General features: G+C 45.8%; 1 protein-coding gene across 2 annotated transcripts in view; it reads left to right on the top strand.

Moving 5' to 3' along the window:
* greb1 (growth regulating estrogen receptor binding 1) overlaps nt 1-19,294 on the top strand; it is a 34,881-nt gene that overhangs the window by 2,106 nt on the left and 13,481 nt on the right. Inside the window, exons 2-19 of one of the 2 annotated variants that reach the window (XM_066698241.1) lie at nt 9,019-9,176; nt 9,553-9,663; nt 9,902-10,078; nt 11,125-11,304; nt 11,617-11,757; nt 12,203-12,343; nt 13,356-13,478; nt 13,833-13,970; nt 14,640-14,825; nt 15,103-15,453; nt 15,781-15,909; nt 16,216-16,326; nt 16,536-16,733; nt 16,972-17,152; nt 17,257-17,440; nt 17,762-17,898; nt 18,025-18,364; nt 18,610-18,725. In XM_066698241.1, the coding sequence (XP_066554338.1) occupies nt 9,020-9,176; nt 9,553-9,663; nt 9,902-10,078; nt 11,125-11,304; nt 11,617-11,757; nt 12,203-12,343; nt 13,356-13,478; nt 13,833-13,970; nt 14,640-14,825; nt 15,103-15,453; nt 15,781-15,909; nt 16,216-16,326; nt 16,536-16,733; nt 16,972-17,152; nt 17,257-17,440; nt 17,762-17,898; nt 18,025-18,364; nt 18,610-18,725 (3,101 nt within the window). In that variant the 5' untranslated portion in view covers nt 9,019. Of the gene's footprint in view, nt 1-9,018; nt 9,177-9,552; nt 9,664-9,901; nt 10,079-11,124; nt 11,305-11,616; nt 11,758-12,184; nt 12,344-13,355; nt 13,479-13,832; nt 13,971-14,639; nt 14,826-15,102; nt 15,454-15,780; nt 15,910-16,215; nt 16,327-16,535; nt 16,734-16,971; nt 17,153-17,256; nt 17,441-17,761; nt 17,899-18,024; nt 18,365-18,609; nt 18,726-19,294 lie in introns of both variants that reach the window. The other variant, XM_066698231.1, reaches the window with a different exon arrangement.

The raw sequence follows: 19,294 nt of genomic DNA, 5'->3' as shown, positions 1-19,294 counted from the left end.
TTAGGACTGAGGTAGGCACTGAATTGCATACAATAACTGGCTTCAAGGAGGGAAGATCTGAAGTCTCTTAACAACGGGATAGGGATTGGGAGGGGAGCAATTGCAATCACACGTGTAAATTGTACGATAAACCCATTAGTAGACAATAGGGCTTTGTTCTGGGCTGTTTTCTCTGCAATGGTATAAATAACGGGGATCTCTGAAACTATTTCAGTGTCAGATCATGTTTAGCTGGTGATGCCTTCCGTTTATGAGAAAAATACATCACTTGACATGTATTGTAATGAGAGATAGATGGGAGTGTGAAGACATCTTTACTGCACAAGCACCAGTACATCAGTCCGTAATTTTCTATACAGAAACCACCAAACTAACTAACAGAACACCGCCAGATCAAAATGAATCAGCAGCTGGGTGATAGTACCACGATTGGGGGTGGGGCGGGGGGAGCAAGTGAACGTATCATTCTCGCTGAAGGACAAACTGGAGAAAAAATAACAGTTGCATACGTTGACATGCCCTCCATAGCCAGCTGGCACATTGCATCAGTAATCAAAGCTTTCAGAGAGTGAGAGAGGGATAGAAAGAGAAAAGCAACTCCAAAACCCCACCACCACCCCCCCAGAAAAACAAAAAATCTCAGGCTTAGTGGCTGAATACTGAAAAGGAACTCTGAATGCGACTGGTCAGCCCTGAAATGGGATCTTTGTGTCAGAGTTAAGAGGTCGAAGGGCAAAGGCCGGAGGATGTCACAAGGTGCTGAGAAGAATGGCTGGGATAGCTGGCCGCCATTCGAGGCTCCTTTGTTTTCTTTGAGCCGCTGGTGAGGGTGATGCCTATGGACATCAAAGCACTGCCCTAACGCTGTTATCTACCCGCGCCCTTTGGCCCACTGCAGTGTAATTGGCCTTTGCGGAGCTGAAGAAAGGAAAGCAAAACCAGAACTTGGAGAGCAGCACAGAGTCCAGCTCCCAGCTCTGAGGCCATTAATCCAGGCCGTCCCGCACATAAGGAACATTTGTTTTCTAGGTTTTTTTTTTCAGACAAGTCTGCTTACTCTTTTATTATCCTGTCTGTTGACCCCCCCCCCCCCCCACACACACACACACACACACACACACACACACACACACACTCATCTCCCTCTACCCTCCCCCTCCATCTCCCCAGCAGGGCTGTAACCCTTTATTGCCCAGGAGGCTGACAGTGAGCAGCGAAAGTCATGATTTGCATACGGGTGCAAAACAAAAATAGAGAATGAACGAAGGAAAGACAACAAATTAACGCTGGGCATTTTAAACTGCCCACTGTTGCTTGGATAATTTGATAATTGTGTTAGAACTGCAAAAGAGACAAAGGGCCAACAAACCCTAAACAGTTTTCAAAAGACAAAAGTTCAGGGCGGGGGGTTCGGGATAGTCTTTGTTGCACCTGTCCTTCTGATATTGATGCTGCACTTTAATCAGATTTGCAGCTTCATGTCGAGATCCTATGTCTCAGTCACCAATTCTGAGTTCACATACATCTGAAGTAGTGTGTAAATGTGATCGTGACTGAGCCTCATAGAATGGAGAAGCTTTTTTCCATTGGCCTCAGTGAAAATAATGGTATGTGTGAGCTGGTGAGCCATTTTAGATCAAATAAGAAGCAAAATGCACAATTTAAATAGATGTTTTGGGTAAATGCATACAATTACTAAGATGTTTACCAGATGCCTTTATCAGACACAGTTTTGTAAACACTATGAACAACACAAGGGTAACAATAGACCCCAGACAGCTGGCTGGCTCTTATCGATGACTCAATCAATGCCATGTTTAACTGTTGGCAGCAGGGTTTTTTCTTCAATGAAAGTGATCTGTTTTTTTAACCCTAACATATGCCTCTTGGAAAAACTTCAACTTCATGTTCATCAGACCAAATTATTTTTATTGAAGAATTTCAAAGACTCCCTTTGTTTTTTTTGGCATTTTCACTATATTCATTTTTAGGGACTGTTGTCCATTGTGCTTCACATTGAATATCGCATATATATACAGCAATTATTATGTTACTGTGCATTTGCTATGCCAGATGCTGTTTGTCGTTCTTCAAATCTTTGGAGATCAGTCTTGGATCTTTGCCTACAAGATCTTTGCCTCTAAGTGTCCTACATGTAGAATAATCTAGGAAGGCAACTTATTTCCACTGGTTAATTTGCATCAGTCCTCTTTTTCTTCTTGCTGCTGTTGTGGAGCACGTTTGCCTAGTATTTGGACAACGCTGGATGTGCTTCAGTATGAGGCTGCAAACTCCAGTGCTCCTGTCACTGCTGGAAAGAAAGAGACCCTTTATAAACAGATGATTTCACAATGTAGTACCTGCTGTATTTCAGTTTTGTAATATATTTAAAGTGTTGCATACCAGCTCAGAGAAGACAAACCTTAACTTTCTGAGGCCTGAGCAGACACTGATGCAACACCCCAACATAAAAAAAAAAAATCCGCTTTTGTGTATCAGGCAAAACACAGCTCTTACATGTATTGTGTTTCTGTGTTTGTTCAGGAACGGACACGGCAGCATGTTTGCACTATTACATCTATTCTTCTCATCTAAGATCTTAGAGTCAGGGGATGCCATTCCTTTGTTTGCTCGTGTGCTCGTGTGCTTGTGAACTTATTTTTAATATTGGGGGAAATGATTGGGTTTCATTTCCATTCCTGTAGACTCTGCCAAAGCATGTTGCCTTTTTTCTATGGAAGGCATTCTCACAGACACCGAGCAATTTAAAGGTTTGGGTCATAAATGTGAACAATAGCAGGAGGATCCTGGGGACAACAGATGAATTGATGAAAGAGTTTGCCACCCGGTTGTAATGTGGATCTGCATATCTTCTCAGCCATGCCAGTGCATTTTACAATGGTTGTGTATTTTATTCAGCTCTTCATGACGTGCTAGGATGCACTGGGGTGCAGTGACTATTTCTTAACAACGTTTGATGACTGATTGAGTTCACTCTTTCATTTCAGTTAAGATTAGGAAATATCTCAATTATTATTTCACCCACTAAGACTTTGATTCTGTGCGGTAAAAGTTAAAACTGGCCTATAACCGAGCATAGTGGGAATATAAGGTAACACATAACCCCTGATATTTAGCTTATTTTAAATTCTCAAGTCTTTCCCATTTGTGCAGTGAGTGGTATCAGGACTTGGGCCGAATAACTTGGCTTGCGTTAGTGTTTACTGATTGTTAGTTATTGTTAAAGTTGCAAGCTGAGAGAGAGAGAGAGAGAGAGAGAGAGAGTGCATATATGAGAGAGAAAGACCATTTGCATTTTGTTTTCTAAGTATTGTAGGATAATCTATACCTGGATTTTTACAAGAGAGGAAGACCTAGCCTGGGAAATCTTCATCAAATTGCCAATAGCAACACAGTGTAACATTTGCTGTTTATTTTCCCTGAAAGAAAACAGAGTAAATCCATTGTAGTGTCAAGCAGATTGAGGGATCCACCCGCCAAAGAATATATACGAATAGGCTGGACTGGAGGCTTAGATTGAGAACTTATCTGAAATGATTGGTGCTGTTCCTTGGAGCCAGCAGGAGGACAGCATATGGGAGATGTGATTTAATGAGGGGGATTAAGCAGGCTGTGCTTTGCACTGCCTTGTCAGGGTCCACACAGGGCTATTTAGAAGGAAACATCCCACAGGACCACTTTGTACAGCTTGAAGTGGTTTATCATGTGATGCCAGTTCGTTTCTCTGGCATTACAGCACACTACAGCACAGAACATCCAGAACCATGAGCCACATGTTTACATGCAGATTCCTGCGGTTCACAAGGGAAGTGCTGCATCTTCATTCTTTAAAATGTAAGTGAAATTCTACTATAGTTAAAAGGTTGGACTGGACACTGTCTGTCCACAGCTGGACACAGTGTGACACACGGCTTGGACTGATCTCCTTCTTTTTGTCCATTTGTCCATTCCCAGGCACTGCCGTCGGCTCTTTGATAGTGATTTCTTTCATTTTTAGTCTCGCCTGGCATGTGGAATCTAAAATTCACTGCTCTGGGTATTCAGGAAGGCTGCCCTGATTTAGACCAGATGTTTGTATTTTTTTATTTTTCCTGTGTTTGTCAGGACAGGCTCTTTCCCTGTTCAAGGGCTGCCTGATGATGGTTTAATGGAGAATCCAAAAGTGACATTGCATGGCACTATGCCCGAACCCAGCAGAGGTCGCAGTTATAAAGTGACACTAGTTGTCTAGACTGTCTGTTTATAGCCCCGGTTATCGGGGGCATCTGTTGAGGTTGGCTTTGTTTCCTGGCTGGGCAGGTGCGCAGGTGTGAATGTGTCTTTCTGACCTCCATCAGCTGGATTCTATCGACACGAGCTGCCAAGACACAGTTATAGCTGGCGTAAACTCAGCTAGCCTAAGCCATTACATTGAATGAATAATAATAACAATTACTGTATTTACATTATGCATCTATACTTCTTTGCCATGGAAAGAAAACATACATTGACTGAATTGTGTATTATTAGGTGCTTCTGTTATTAATACACAACAGGCCCCTCCAGGCTGTGGTGTAAGAGCAGTGGATGTGTCATCATTTGCAGGGGCTGCAAACTGCATTCTTTGCTGAACTGAAGCACCACTATTTTTCACTGTTCTTGCAATTAGAGCCCTGCATTTCCTCCCTTTAAAAGGTTCCCGGTGAGAGAGTGGCTATTTGCTTTCCACAGGAGTACGTCAGAGTCCTCTGTCTTCGGTGAGGGCTGTGACAAAGCAGAACACCTTAATCTGAGTACGCAATTCATAACTTTGTGAACAAATTCATGGGCCGGATCCAAAGGAACCGATCTGAAGATAACGGGCCAGATTAAGTCAAAACTTTGACCCACCCGCTAATAGAAAACTACAGAACTGTACTCAGTTGCGGCTTCATTTTTATTAAGATGCCACTTTCTTCTAATCAGAAATGTAACCGCTATGATGTACAGGTTTGTAGTTTGCTGTTTGCGGGTGGGTCAAAGTTTTGATTTAATCTGGCCCAACAGCAATTATAAGCCCAGCCAATCAAAAGCCAGAGCTTGCAAATAAACTAACCAACAAAAACAAACACATATCACTGTGACCGATATGAAAATATTCAGATCCAATTTACTAAAGAATGTGCATCAGTGTCATAAATGGGTCAGCAGCTGTCAAGACAGTTTAAGATGTCTCCCCTGGGCCATGGCATGCTGTGGTCGTTATCAAGGCATACAACGGTCAGCTCTTCAAACCCTTTAGAGATGGACAGATATCTCTGCATTGGGGGAGGGGGCCTTGCACAAAGGCTGACAGATGGATTATGAAAAGCTTGGGGTGACTGACTTTTGAGCCTGCTTGTTATTTATCTTTTCCTCCTAGTATAAATGACTCTCTGCCCAGGGAATAGAGTAGTGTAATCAGGGCATAATGAAACCCTACTGCAATAAATGAGTTTTGCTTTGCTGATTAGAGAATGGAGGACTTAACGCCTAGGTCAGGGTGCCCTGACATGTCTGTCAAATTGCTTTATGATCCAGCAAATGAATGCACTTAATGTCAATTTGTGTTACTCCTGTTTACATTCCAGGCAGACAATCTGCAGATGGCGTTGTGTGCGATGATAGTAACCGTTAGAACAGCAAATCCACCTCCGTTTGCCTTCTGATTCTGTGGTAACTCTGCAGTGAGTTAATATGTTGTTTGGATGAGAAGAGGTTGGGGTACAGAAGTATTTTGACAGTGCTGTCCACACTGAGTTGGCTCTGTTCTCTAAAAGATGGTCACCGGGTAGTATCAATGTAGGTGATTTTGTGAGATATTGACACTTGTGGACCCTTGAAATATTACTACTACTACTAATACTAATAATGTAATAGTTATATCATATTTGTGGTGTATTTACAACTCTGTGTTGGCTTAGGCGTAGGGGTGTTGGGTGGAGGGAGTGCATTTGATTTGAACAGAGAGAGGAAATACTTCTTTCTGTGTAAACAGCAGTTTGGCCGCCTTTATTCGTATTTCAGGGAGTCATTGAAATACATCCAGATGAATCTGCTTTGCAACTGGTGTCTAAGACAGCCTTGTTCACATAAAGTACACATATAAAATTGGCATACTTAGGCCTGAATATTGATAAAGTAAATAACTCAAAGGTGTGACTTAGACATCAAGCTGTTTGTAAGCATTGTATCTCTTTGTCAGATATAGATTTTTCCCCAGAAATGATTACAATACAAAAATCAGCTGAATCCGAATGGCTTTGTTTTGGCTTTTTAAGACATTTGAACATATGGGCTCTTTGACATGAATGCAGTTATCATCTCCTGCGTTAGTGAGGATGAAGTAGTGGTACAGAAGCACTTGAGGAATATTTTGTGTTGTGCAGTGAGTTCCCAGATGAAGGAGGTGTCTCCCTGCAGCTGACGTACGAGGGCAGCAGTGTGTGCCTGTTTTCTGCACATCGAAGGCAAGAAGCTACTTCACACAACAGAGTGCATCAGGTTTAAACATCGGCGTATGGACCAATCACCATAAAGGTACAGTGAGGAGGCCCCACACTGTCCACACAGCAGCAGTCGGACCTACTTCTTTCTTCTTTCTTCTGCTGTTTTTTTATGTATTGTGCCATATTGTGGATAGAAAAGTAGAGGGATTTGACAATCTGAGGTTCAGTGCATTCTCTGCTTGTGTGAGCTACGATACCAAAACTAAACAAAATAGAAAGTTGTCTTCTTCCATCGCCACAAACCCTGTAAATCCATCACATCCGGCTGGGGTGAAATCCTCCCTGATTTCCAAGGTTCAGCACTGTAACATTTGTACACATCCTCTGTCTTCACTCAGTGCCGTCAGCTGCAATTTTAGACTGTTTCCTCTCTTGTGCTGAATCAGTGTTTCAGTAAAGTCTACCACTGGAATTCCTCGTTCCACAATATCTATTCAACTCATTGAATAACAGTGTATCAAATTAAGGTCTTGGAAGTACTACTATATACAGCTTGGGAAAAAATTAAGAGACCACTTAACATTGATTTCTGAACTTGGAGTGGTCTCTTAATTTTTTCCAGAGCTGTATATACATCTCTCAATATATACATCTCTTAATATATACATCTTGGTAAACTAGCAGAATATTTGGCCAGGGTTCTAAAAAACAAACAAATTACAATAATAATAATAATAATAATAATAAATAAGTATTGTGTCACCCTGTATTGGATGTAGTGGTTATTGATAATGGATGGATAGAGTATTGTGGCTGATGAAATGCACTGTGCCGAGTGTGACACGGTGGTTCTAATTGCAGTGTGTCGTTAGTACCCTGTGCTGGCTACACTTAGGTAGTAGTGTGTCTGGCTATACACGGGCACTCAAAGGGAATTCTGTGGGAGTGGTTTTGGTTAGGTCAAGGTCTTCTTTCAATTGCTGTTTCAATCACCTACTAGCACTGATTTCACAAATTGCTTTTCCCTCACAATGAATTCAAGAACCGACTTCAGTAAAGTTCTAAAGGGTCCCTGGGCTGAGTCCTTGAGATGCCAGTGGGATTCTTGAGTGCTGGGGAGAGTTCCTGCAGCTTTGCTTGGCGGAGCTGAGGTCGGGCCTGGCTGTTGTTTCTTGCCAGCTCCTGCTAAGTACCTCGGGGAGAACATTGTGACCTGCGAAAGCGCTGTGTGCTGTAACAGAACAAAACAGGCACTTTGTGTGTCTTTCTCTGGCAAATCGTATGTTAGTTTATCCACATGCTTCTAAGGGAACAGATTATCGGGTACCACCGTGTACTGATGGCATTCATTCGCACTATATATACGCAGAGGCAATGGAGGGAAGAGAAATAGTGTGCACTGCTGTGTACACACTCTGGAAGACTGGACTGAGTGTCTGAGGCTGGAGAATAAATTATCTTCCTGAATCCTCATTTGGCATTGTAATGAGCATGTATTGAATTACCACTAGAAAGAAGACATAAAATGGCAAAGCAGTAAGTAAATGAGGAAGGAAATATCAAAGTGTCGAAGGTATGTATATATATATATATATATATATATGTCTGAAATATTTATATATACACACATAATATAGATATGAATATGTATATGAATAGGTAGTAGATTATTATTATTTGTATTTATTGTAAGGGCGTATTATAGTACTGAATGTCAATATGGAGACCTGGTCATGTGTACATAGACTTTCTCCTGGTGAACTGGGATGCCTTGTATGTTGTGTTCAGTACGGCCACGGTGAACTGGGTTTACTGGGTCTCCCACAGTGACAGCAGCATGAACAGCAAGCTGAGGCGGGGGGGCGGTGGGCACTGCATATGGAAACAAGGCCGTCTGCAGGGACAGGAGCTGGATCGCCTTGCCATGCGTGGGTTAGGTTACAACCTCCAGCCAGGCAGTGCTGTGGTCCACATCACAGGGTCAAGGAAAGCCTGTGTCTGAGAGGAAATGCAGAACAAAACGACAGCAAACAAACTCCACGACAAACACCCCCACGCGGCCCCTTGCCTGTCTGTTTTTGTGCATCATTTCTGCTCAGAGCTGTAAACCTGGCGCTGTGACTGCTGTAGGGGGACAGGACAGGGAGGAGGCTGTTTGTGGCGACTTCAGAGGCTTGTGTTCGGCTGTCTGACTGATAGTGCCCACGGCCTGCAAGAGTCAGGTTTCCACTGATGAGTGTCTGTGAGAGGGTGTCTGGCCCTGCCAGCCCTGAGTTAAATGCAGTCCCTTATAAAAGACTTCCTGTCATTACACAGCAGGGGGGGGAACTGCCTTCACTAAAAGCCTTCCTGCCTCCCTGGATCACTAGAAGCAGCTCTGAAGGACGAGGAGGAGGAGATTGCCTTTACTGGTTGCTGGCTTTAGTTCTTTTTGCTTCTGTTTTGTGCTGCACTTTTAAAACACAGTCTACATTTGGGAGAAGGGGGGTGGGGGATGCTGTACCACCTTGTATTCACCCACCTGAGAGACTTTGTTGTGTGTGTGTGAAAGGATGGGAAACTCATATGCTGGGCAGCTGAAGACGACGCGCTTCGAGGAGGTCCTACACAACTCCATTGAGGCGTCGCTACGCTCCAGCACCGTGGCACCGCGGCCCGTCTTCTCACAGCTCTACCTGGAGGCCGAGCAGCAGATCACCTCGGTTAGAGGTGAGGCTGACACACTCAGGGCCTTGTTTACCACTATAGCCAAATGATTCACTCGCAAGTTCCATACAGTTTCTTACATTCCTCAGATTTTTCAAATGAAGATCATTTATTGGAGCCATAATTTTGTGTGGGTAGAAAAGCAGGCAGCATGTTACACTAACTATTTACACTAATAAACTAAGCACACCTGCTGCTCACAGACACTGACCAGCTTGGGAAAATCCGACAATTTTAACAGCACTATATAAAGGGCAGTCTGCCAACAGTACATGCATGATTGTGTTTATACCCTGTTCCTCTCTGTGAAAATCCCCAGGCTGAAAACTATGTGTGTGTGTGTGTCTGTGTGTGTTCATGGCTGTTGGATACTTCTCAGCAGGCAGGGCAGAGAACGAGGAAGAGGATGAAGACGAGAGCTCGGAATCCAGCAGCCCCCCCATCCCCTACCTGATGAAGCCACCTCCTCAGGGCTGCTGCACCACAGATGGTGAGGGACATTGCTGGTGCTGTCAGACATGCAGACTCAGTGACAGCCATAACAGGCAGCATCTGTGTCTGTGTTTCTTCAGTCTCACAGTCATAGTGTTCAGGAATAGTGTATATACATAATAGTTCAGACAGGACCACTGAGGAAGTGTCTAGATTGTTGTATAGAGGATCACTGTGTTTTTGTTGTGATCAAACTGCAACTGCACACGGAACAGTTGTGTTTGCTTCCCTTGAAGGATTCTGCCAGTCTGGGAAGGATCTGCGACTGGGATCCCTGTCCCTCGAGTCACTGGAGGTGCCCCCAGGGTTCCTGCTGGTGGGGGCCAAGTCCCCCAGTCTGCCCGAGCACCTGCTGGTGTGTGCTGTGGACCGCCGTTTCCTCCCGGATGAGAGTGGACGCAATGCACTGTTAGGTGAGAACCTTGTACCGGGTACTCTACACTGCCCTGCGTGTGTGTCTGCTGCCCTGCGACGGACTGGCACCATGTCCAGAGAGTATCCTGTCCGGCTCAGCGTGACCCTGCCATATTTTCAGAGTCCAGCCTGTAGATGTTAGGCAGGGGGTGAGGGGGAACTGTTTCACTGTAACAATAACATCTGAGTTGTGAAATATGAAAGAAATCAATAATCAGCCTCAGTCTTTCACAACCTTGGCACTTTACTGTAAAGGTAGATCACAGCACACTAACAGACAAATAAATAAACAGAAAACAACCACAGATAAAGTTCATGTATCCCACAGGTATAACACATCAGAGGTTTCTCCATAACAAATAAAATGATAACATAAAGGTCGGTTGCTGGCTGTGATTTTGCATAAAGAAATAGCTGGCAGAGTGCTGCAGAGGGAAGTGCCCAAAGACTACCTCCATTGCACAGCATCAGAAGTGGATATGACTAAACATGTAGATTATGTAGAGAAGAGCTTGATTAGCACATGCTGGCAAGGTGTGTGAATAATGCAGGATTCGCTCTCTCCGGTGTGGAGTTGTGTGTCAGGGTGACCTGCCCTGCCTCAACGTGACCAGCACCGAGCTGCAGACACATTTTTAATGCAATTTCGTATCTACGGCCTATTTAGCCCTGCGTCTGTGATGTCTGGCCGTGGCTATGGAAACCAGATCCTCTGAGAGGGCCTGATGTGCCATTCTGGTCATGCAGAGTTTCAGTTCTGCTTTTTTTGCAATGCAGGCATTGCGCAGGTATAGTCTCAGAACAGTTTCCTCTTCATAACTTCTTGCTATGTGCCTGGCCTGGCCCACCCTGTGACACTGCTAGACTGGAATCAGGGTTACCAGAATTAAAACGTCCCACCATTTTCATTTATTCACTTGCCTACTTACCAGAAGGGAGATTTAAAAAAAGTTATACGTAAAATATAAAAACTCAAATGTTCTGAACTTTTTTGTCTGTTTGTCTGTGTGTGTTGTCTGTCTGTATTCATTAATTCTGCACTCAGGATTTTCGGGTAACTGCATCGGGTGTGGAGAGAATTTCCGCTACTTCACTGAGTTCTCCAACCACATCAACCTCAAGCTGACGACACAGCCGAAGAAACAGAAGCACTTAAAGTATTACCTCTTCAGGAACACGCAGGGCACTCTGGCCAAGGGCGCGCTCATCTGCTGGAAAGGCACGGGTAAGAGGCCGCACCCAGCCTGCTTCTCCAGACCGCAATAGCGACTGGAGCAGGGTCACAGAACAAAGCTGGCCTCTGACCCCTCCTGCCTTTCTTGCTCAGATTGACAGTAACTTAAGAGCTGAGGGGTTCAAACAGTGCCACTCAACGGTGTAGGAGGTTGACAAGATATCGGTTAGCATTTTATTTAGTTTTGTTCTTCGTTCACCATTTGTTTTATTAGTTTTTTCTCAATGTAATGTGTAACACTGTAGACTGCAGACAGCACACAAGACATGTTTACATGTGTGTTTTGGTGTTTTGTATTTTAAGAAGGTCGAGTGAGACAGCTGACCTCTAACACCTGTCTGAATGCTTCACCTGCTGAGGAGCACAGTCACCTGGGTCCAGTGGCCTCTGCAGAACCTCTCTGTGTGCTGGATCAGAACGCTGCCGCACCCGGCCTCTACACAGGTACGAGCACGGGGGGCATTACCATGGGAACTCATGAACAATCTCCCATCCCCCATTGGGGAGTATTCTCGATCAGAAAGATAACCTTATTATTTCACATTATAATGTCAGTTCTCTGACTTTAATTAAGCGCTTATTCTTGGCTTTTTGAAAGCAATCCACTCTGATGCAAGATAAAAGCTCCAAAAGTTGTCCACCCAAATTGGTGAGTTTGGTTTAACCACAGTAAATTTGCACAGCATACCTCAGTGTCCCCCTGGTTTCCCAATGCATGTTCTTTGTTTTCCATGATTTTCCAATGGTCTGTATCCTGGTTTACTATACTATACCTCCCCATGTGGTTACACTTATACAAGGGTGATATACAATATAGTTACACACTGTTTCACTCTGCTGATTTTACTGTACCTTGGTTCTGTTGTGACAGTGCCCTCTGTTGCTGCAGGGTTGACCTCTGACCTCCCCCCGCTGGTGTCTGGGACGTCTGCCCCTCTGTACAGCAGCCGAGAAGAGCACAGCGCACAGCAGACACAGCGAGGCAGTGGCACACAGCCACCCCAGAACACCAGTCGGCCCTCAGTCATAGGTACTTCACACCTCCCTGCAGGGAGGGCAGGCTCCACTTGTTCCGGTTTTAACAACTTAACAGCTTTAGGAAGAGGCTCTATTGTTGGGTTTTATTGCGGTGGCTTGACTTCCAGAGTACTTTATAAAAAGGAAAGAAAATAGCCCCCTGCACCTCCTTTACCTCCTGAGGCAGGAGACGTCAATAAAACCTGTCCGTAAGGTTTAGCAAGAAAACGCAAGAATTAAACCACACTAAACACTGCTTTCATTATTTTTTTTTAGTTTTCACATGATTTTTCATTTTATTATTATTGTTGTTGTTGTCTTGGGCTGCATACAGAAGTAGGGTTTATTGATCGTTTAATTCCTCACACACAGTAGAGCTCCTGGTCATCCCCATAGCTTGGAATCGCTCTCCTCCCTGGGCTGTAATTACGCCTGACAGCTTTGATTTGCTCAGGTCCTGCAGCTGGACAGACTGTGCCCTGCGGCTCCTAAACACAGTGCTGTCTCACAGCGCAGCACTGTCCCCAGGGTTCTCCCACTGTCTGGTCTGGAGTTGACATAGACCAGTGGTTCTCAAACTTTTTTGACCTAGGGACCCCTTTGCCGCCCAGAGTTTAGCTGAGCACTGCCACCTACCAAAGGATGAGGGGGAGTGCTGCTGGGAGAATCTTGCGAGAGTGGAGAGGGATGGGGCGGATGTTGATGGTATAATTTCGTGAGGTGGGGGTGTTGACGGTACAATTTCTTGAGATAGGGCGGGGTGCAAACCATGAAAATTCTTGAGAGCGCGGTGGGGTGTTGATGGTAAAATTCAGTGACGGGGTGGGGTTGACGAAAAATGTTCGTGACAACGGGAGGGGGTAACTTACTTGGGGGGGGGGGGGGGGGCAATTAGGGCATTCTGCCCCGGACCCCCGACGACTCTCTCACGGACCCCAGTTTCAGAACCGCTGACATAGACGACAGACGCGTATCTTTTTGCCTCTCTTGCTCCATGTGGTTAAAGCAGTGTGACCATTCCACAGGCACCATCACAAACTCTGGGCCTCCAAAGAAACGACACAAGGGCTGGTCACCGGAGTCCCCATCACCGGCCGATCCGCTAAGAAAGAGCCAGCTCTCGGGGGCAAGTAATGGCACTAAAACAGGTAGGTGGGAGAGCGGATTCAGATGGGATTGCAAGTTGTGAGTCCCACCATCCTATGAAGTTGGGGTGAGAGGATCACTGAGTCAAGCTGAGAGTGATGACACGTCTTCAACACCCAGAGCCACCTTTCACAACACAGGTTACACACGCACTAAGAATACATCACACACAGAAGGATTAAGCACTCGCACACATTCTGCATGTTTTACTGCAACAACAGTGAAGAACATCATTCAGTGCAGGCATATATACATATATAAAATTAAATATTATATAATTACACAGCTTTTAAACTGGTGTTATTGTGGGTGTGCACAAGATGTGAGCAGTAAGCAGTGTGCGGTTTGTCCTGCAGACAGCGAGGCCTCGGGCAGCTTGCCTCAGCTGACCCCAGGATCAACCCATTCTTCTCCATTACTGACACCGGGGGAAACTGTGACAGTGCCAGATAACCTCCTGACAGTGTGCAGGACCCAGCCCGTCATTTTTAAAGGTAACTGCTTGACAACAACATCTTTCTACCACATCATAGATCAGACCCCTGCGCTGCTGTTGTTATCTACTGGACATCTGAAGATCTTTTTGCAATGGGAAGGTGTTTCTGTGTGAGGGTGTCATTCTTGCCTGACCTGGACTCCCATGAAGCTGGGAGTCAGTGAGCTACATTCCTGTTGTTTTTTTGTGTGTTTCTTAAGGTCTAAAATAAAAGTTATTGGTTTACAAAAAAATAAAAATAAAATGAAGGACAACTCTGAAAACAAGTCTGAAAAATGTCCTATTTTTTTTTTTTACCCCAGGTCAATTTGGGAGAGAAAGATGTTCCTTTGTTTTGTTTCTTCTTTTCCTATTTTTTTGCATTTGCCATCCAGCGGACATGAAAACAACTCATGCACAGAAAAGCAGGAGACCAAAATTATACATCATGTTAGATTGTTTTCCAGAGTTTTCATTCAAATGTCTCCTTTGCTGTGTGTCCACGGGTTTCCTGTAGTTGCTGACCAGTGTGGCTAGGCAGAATTTAGAGGGGATTGGAAGTATTAGCAGGCCCTCTGCTGGTAAAAGCTGGGATTACACACAATAAGAACTGACCCATCTGTAACTGGATTTTAGGGAACCCTGTTTGAGTGGCTCAGCAGTGTTGTTGAGTTTCTGTATGTTTCAGGCCACGGGAACTTGCCGTACCTGTGTGGGAATGTGAAGGACGTGATTGTGAGCTCGCTGCTGCAGTCCTGTTACAGGAGCTCACAAGCCCTGCCCAGAGTGTACGAGCAGTACGGCACCTCCCCCGTCCAGCCGCTGTCCGTGGAGATGCAGATCCTGCTCACTGTCTACTACCTGGTCCAGCTGGGTAAGTTGTAGGGGGTCAGAGGTACTTCCTGAACTTCCTGTATTGGATGAGGCAGCAGTCCTGTTTTAGCCATACTGTAGCTCTCTCAGATGTGTTACACTGAAAAACACCCCTGGTTACCACCTTTGTGTTTATTTTGTAGTCTAGATGTTGTGGTGTGCTTGCTCTGTGGTTGAACTTGGTGTACAGAAATCCTCAAAAACTAACATAACACAACATGGCATGTTGTGGATCACCCTTGTAAAAACAAAATCACCCTTCTGCTCCCTTCGCCAAGCCCCGGACCAGATGCCCCTGATCGAGGACCTGGAGCAGATATTCATGCGCTCCTGGCGAGAGTCTCACCTGACAGAGATCAGGCAGTACCAGCAGACTCACCCCCAGCTGCTGCCGCAGGCGCTGGCCCAGGTGCTGCCCGTCACCTTGACCCAGCTGCCCTGGCTGGCCAAGCTGGCGGCCAGCTCCTGCAATGACAGTGTGCGCGTGGTGGACTGTGCCCACTCCCTGGCCGACGGGCTGACCGACACACTGCGGGCCCTGGTGGAGGGCCAGCTGGACAAGACCAACTTCGTGGTCATCATCTGCACGGCCAAGTCCCGCGAGGCAGAGTCATGCTTGGTGGTCACAGGTGAGATCTCTCTCAAACTTCAAACATACTAAGCAGAATAGACAAAGGATTATTTTTGTAAAGCACTAACAGTTAAATATATTCTCTGCCTCTCTCTGTCTGTCTCTCTCACCCTCTCTCCCGATCTAGTTAACGCAGTAGAAAAACAACCCTAACCTTGACAAAAGCCTAAATTTACTGCGGACTCTGGTGTTAATTGTCTGGTGCTTATAAGTTCACATCACAGCACAGCCCTTCAGAGTAGACATGGTGTAGTTTGAAGAGGCGATGGCCTGTGGACTGCAGAGCACTGTAATAACCTGCCACAAAATACTCTCTTTGCCACAGGGAGGCACCAGGCCCGAGCCCTGGCAGAGAGCATGTACACCCCGGCCGAGTGTCTGCAGGAGATCAGCTATGAGCTGGTGACGGGGAAAGCAGCGGCGCTGGGAGCTTTCTTCAGCACTTTGTGTCCAGGTTAAGACCTCTCTGCGTTTGCTTGTTTCTATGGAAATCACAATGTAAAATTAAGGACCATTGTGGTTTGTTTATTGTTCTTAGATTATTTATTTTGAATTCACATGTTTTCCTGCACCAGTTTAGACATGCAAACACAAGCATGTACAGAAACAACAGTATAGCATGTTAATTAATCCATGAAAAATGGGGATCCAACCATGCTACATATCGGGCCTGAGTTCTGCGCCCAGTGCTGATGTGTCAATCAGAGGACCTGGGCAGCAGCTCTTCTCCAGTTCTAATATGATCCTGTCCACATTTCAGAAGGAGACGTCGACAGCTTACTGGACAAATTCAGTGCGGATGGAAAAGCTCAGGTGGGGCTTTCAAACAACCTGAGCTCCTCTGAGGGAACGGACCAGGGCAGCTGTTCAGGTGAGCAGCTCCACATGTGGGCACACCTGGGGCCTTGACCTTGTGCTCTCAGAGGTGCTTGTCTTCACGAGCTCAGTGCAAAACCGGTCATTTCTATGTGCTTTTTTGGAAGGGGACACCTGACACTGTGTTTTTTGGCTCTTTGAAGTGACTGAATGGTGTCCTCATCTTTCTGCTTTTTAATTCTCTCTCTCTCCATCTCTCCACAGAGTTCCAGGTGAAATGGCAGGAGATCCGTCCGATCCAGCTGGCGGTGGCTCGCAAGCTGCTGTCTCACGTGTGCGCCATCGCAGACTCCAGCTCGCAGAACCTGGACCTGGGCTCCTTCGGGAAGGTGGAGTTCCTGATCTTCGTGCCGCCATCAGAAGTGACTTTCCAACAGGTTGTGATGCATCTCTGGAACTCAGGTGAGCACTGGTGACACTGCGGTGGTCAATTCCATAGATTCCTCAAACCTCATAGACTCTGCACATCTCCTGCCAGGCCTCCTCCCTGTGTGCAGCAGGGTGCCATGCAGCAAGTGTAGTCTTCTGATCACATTGCACTCTCGTTAAACTTGTAAGCAGACTTGAACAAATGTATAAACACAGACAGTAATCTGAGATGCACAGAGTGTGGGAGTGAGTGGTGGTGTTGTTGTTTCAGGGATCCTGCTGGAGCTGGGGCTGGAGAAGGAGCTTGTGTCCAAGAAGGCAGCAGAGCAGTATGTGGTGAAACTGGACTTAGAGGCTAGGGAAAAAATCAACACGTTCATTCAGATGTCCCAGAGGAACCCGTACACGCTGTTCATCCTGGTGCACGACCACGCCCACTGGGACATGAGCAGGTAGGAGAGGCGTGAGCTACATCTTCCGATTGTTCTATTTCTTCTGCTCATTTGTCTTCACTTTTGACTTTTGTATCTTCTTTTGTCTCCTCCTCCTTCCCTAGTGGCCCCCTCGCTCCGGGGGACTCCTACTCGGGGCTAGTGGACGAGCTCCTGAATTGCCGAGAGATCAGTGAGGCCCCCAACATCCTCACCCTGCACGTCACCTCGTTCCCCTTCGGCCTCCAGACGCAGCTCACTCGCATCAGCCCTTACAATGAAGTCCACTGGCCGTCTGCCTACAACAATGTAATGAACCGCAGCAATAAAAAAATGCCCCACGTTTGATATTTATGTTCAGTGGTCAAATGGTCAGCTGCCCTTCAAATGTGTTGAATTCAGAATTGTTGTAGTAATTTGAATATCCTTGACCTTATTGTTACATAAAGCAAACAGATGCCCAAGACATGGGCCTGCACCGATTTCTGCAATTTCTGAGTTATATATATATATATTTCCTCTACAGTTTAGTGGCAGATTTTTCAGTGTGATAGTTTAGAGTTTTGTATTTTATATCTAAAGTCTTGTATTACTATCTAAACGGGTGTTTGTTCTCTGGTTTCCTGACAGGATGTTGACTTGTATCATGAAAGCACTAAATACTTTGGTCTATCGGAGCTGCTGGACTCGACGCGCTCTGGACACGGTCTGCCTCTGCTGCGATATGACAGCTCCTTCGAGGCGGTGGCGATGTCCCTGGAGGAGAGGTACCTTTGCACATGCCATTAAAGCCCCAATTGCCAATTAACAACCTAACAACACATATGTAGCTTTCCAACAAACGAGAGATGGTGATCTGTGTTGTTGTTTTCCCGTCTCCCATGCGTACCCAGGTTTCCCAGGCTGCACAGCGGAGTGATCAGGACCTACGTGCTGATCCAGCACTACGCGGTGGCACTGATGGTGGTGTCGGGACGGTCCCAGCTGCGGAAGCACACCTCAGTGGAGACGCTGGAGATGCTGCAGGGCCTTGTGAGCGCGCCACAGCAGTGCCCCTGCGGACATGGACACATGGTCCTGCTGCGCATCCCCTCCCCTCCCCTGGCCTCGGTGGCGTTCGAGCGGCTCTGTCGGGTCCGGGAGCGGCTAGGCCTGCAGAACCGGTTCGAGATCATCTTGGGAAACGGCAGCTCCGAACTCTCCGTGGGGAAGCACTTCCTGGAGCAGCTAAAGGTGAGCCGGGGAGCGCACTTTTGACAGTGTTTCTCAGGATGTAGAAAATGTAGGTACAAGTTGCTATCTCTCACTGTCTTCTTCTCGATTTTCCCCCATTTGTGCATGATGACAACTATTAAAAACTCTAGCTTGTGTATTATTTGGACACAGAATACTGAGGGAATAAGCTAGTCAGGGAGCAAGCTTTTCTCACACTTTCAACACACATATTGTTCAAAGCTGCCTGTCTTGTTTTCCTCCAGATGTGGTTGAAAATTCAGGATGCAAACTGGGTCCCTCAGACCTACTTGGAGCTGGAGGCGCTGCCCTGCATCCTGATTTTCACAGGCATGGATCCTCAAGGGGAGTCCCTGCCCAGGTCCGTGTCTCAGTGTTATTCTTTGTACAGGGTTCGTACGGGTGCTTGAAATCCTTGAAAATGCTTGAATTTTAAGGTGGTATTTTCAAGGTTGTGAAAGTGCTTGAATTTTGAATAAAGTGCTTGAAAGTGCTGGAATTTTGTGAAAATATATATATATATATATATATATTTAAAAAAAAAAAATTTGCTAATCACTCATCAGTCAATCTGATTAAATGAAAATTAAACTACAGTGGTTGGAGAGCCAGTTTGCTTTATGCCGCGGCCAGTACGACTCCTGTTTGATCTGCCGGTGTGTTTGATGTGCTGAGTGTGAGCCGCTGAGACGGCGCGCATCAGCGCCCACTGAGGCAAATGTGCCGCAATGCTGCAATTTTAAAGAGAGGTGTCTTGATAAAATTGAATATAAACTATGGTTAAAAAAAGGTCCACATTGCGCACAGCATTGTAAGGTCCAAGTTTTCACTATGGGAGAGTCTGCGCTGTCGAATTATGCCAAAGGTAAACGGCAGGGAATTTTCCATAATTTCTAGACGTGAAAGGCCACTGTAGGCATGTGTTTGATG

The sequence above is a fragment of the Amia ocellicauda genome, chromosome 1 (genome assembly GCF_036373705.1).
Source record: "Amia ocellicauda isolate fAmiCal2 chromosome 1, fAmiCal2.hap1, whole genome shotgun sequence".
Classification (NCBI taxonomy): domain Eukaryota; kingdom Metazoa; phylum Chordata; class Actinopteri; order Amiiformes; family Amiidae; genus Amia; species Amia ocellicauda.
This window is presented reverse-complemented; position numbering and strand designations above follow the sequence as displayed.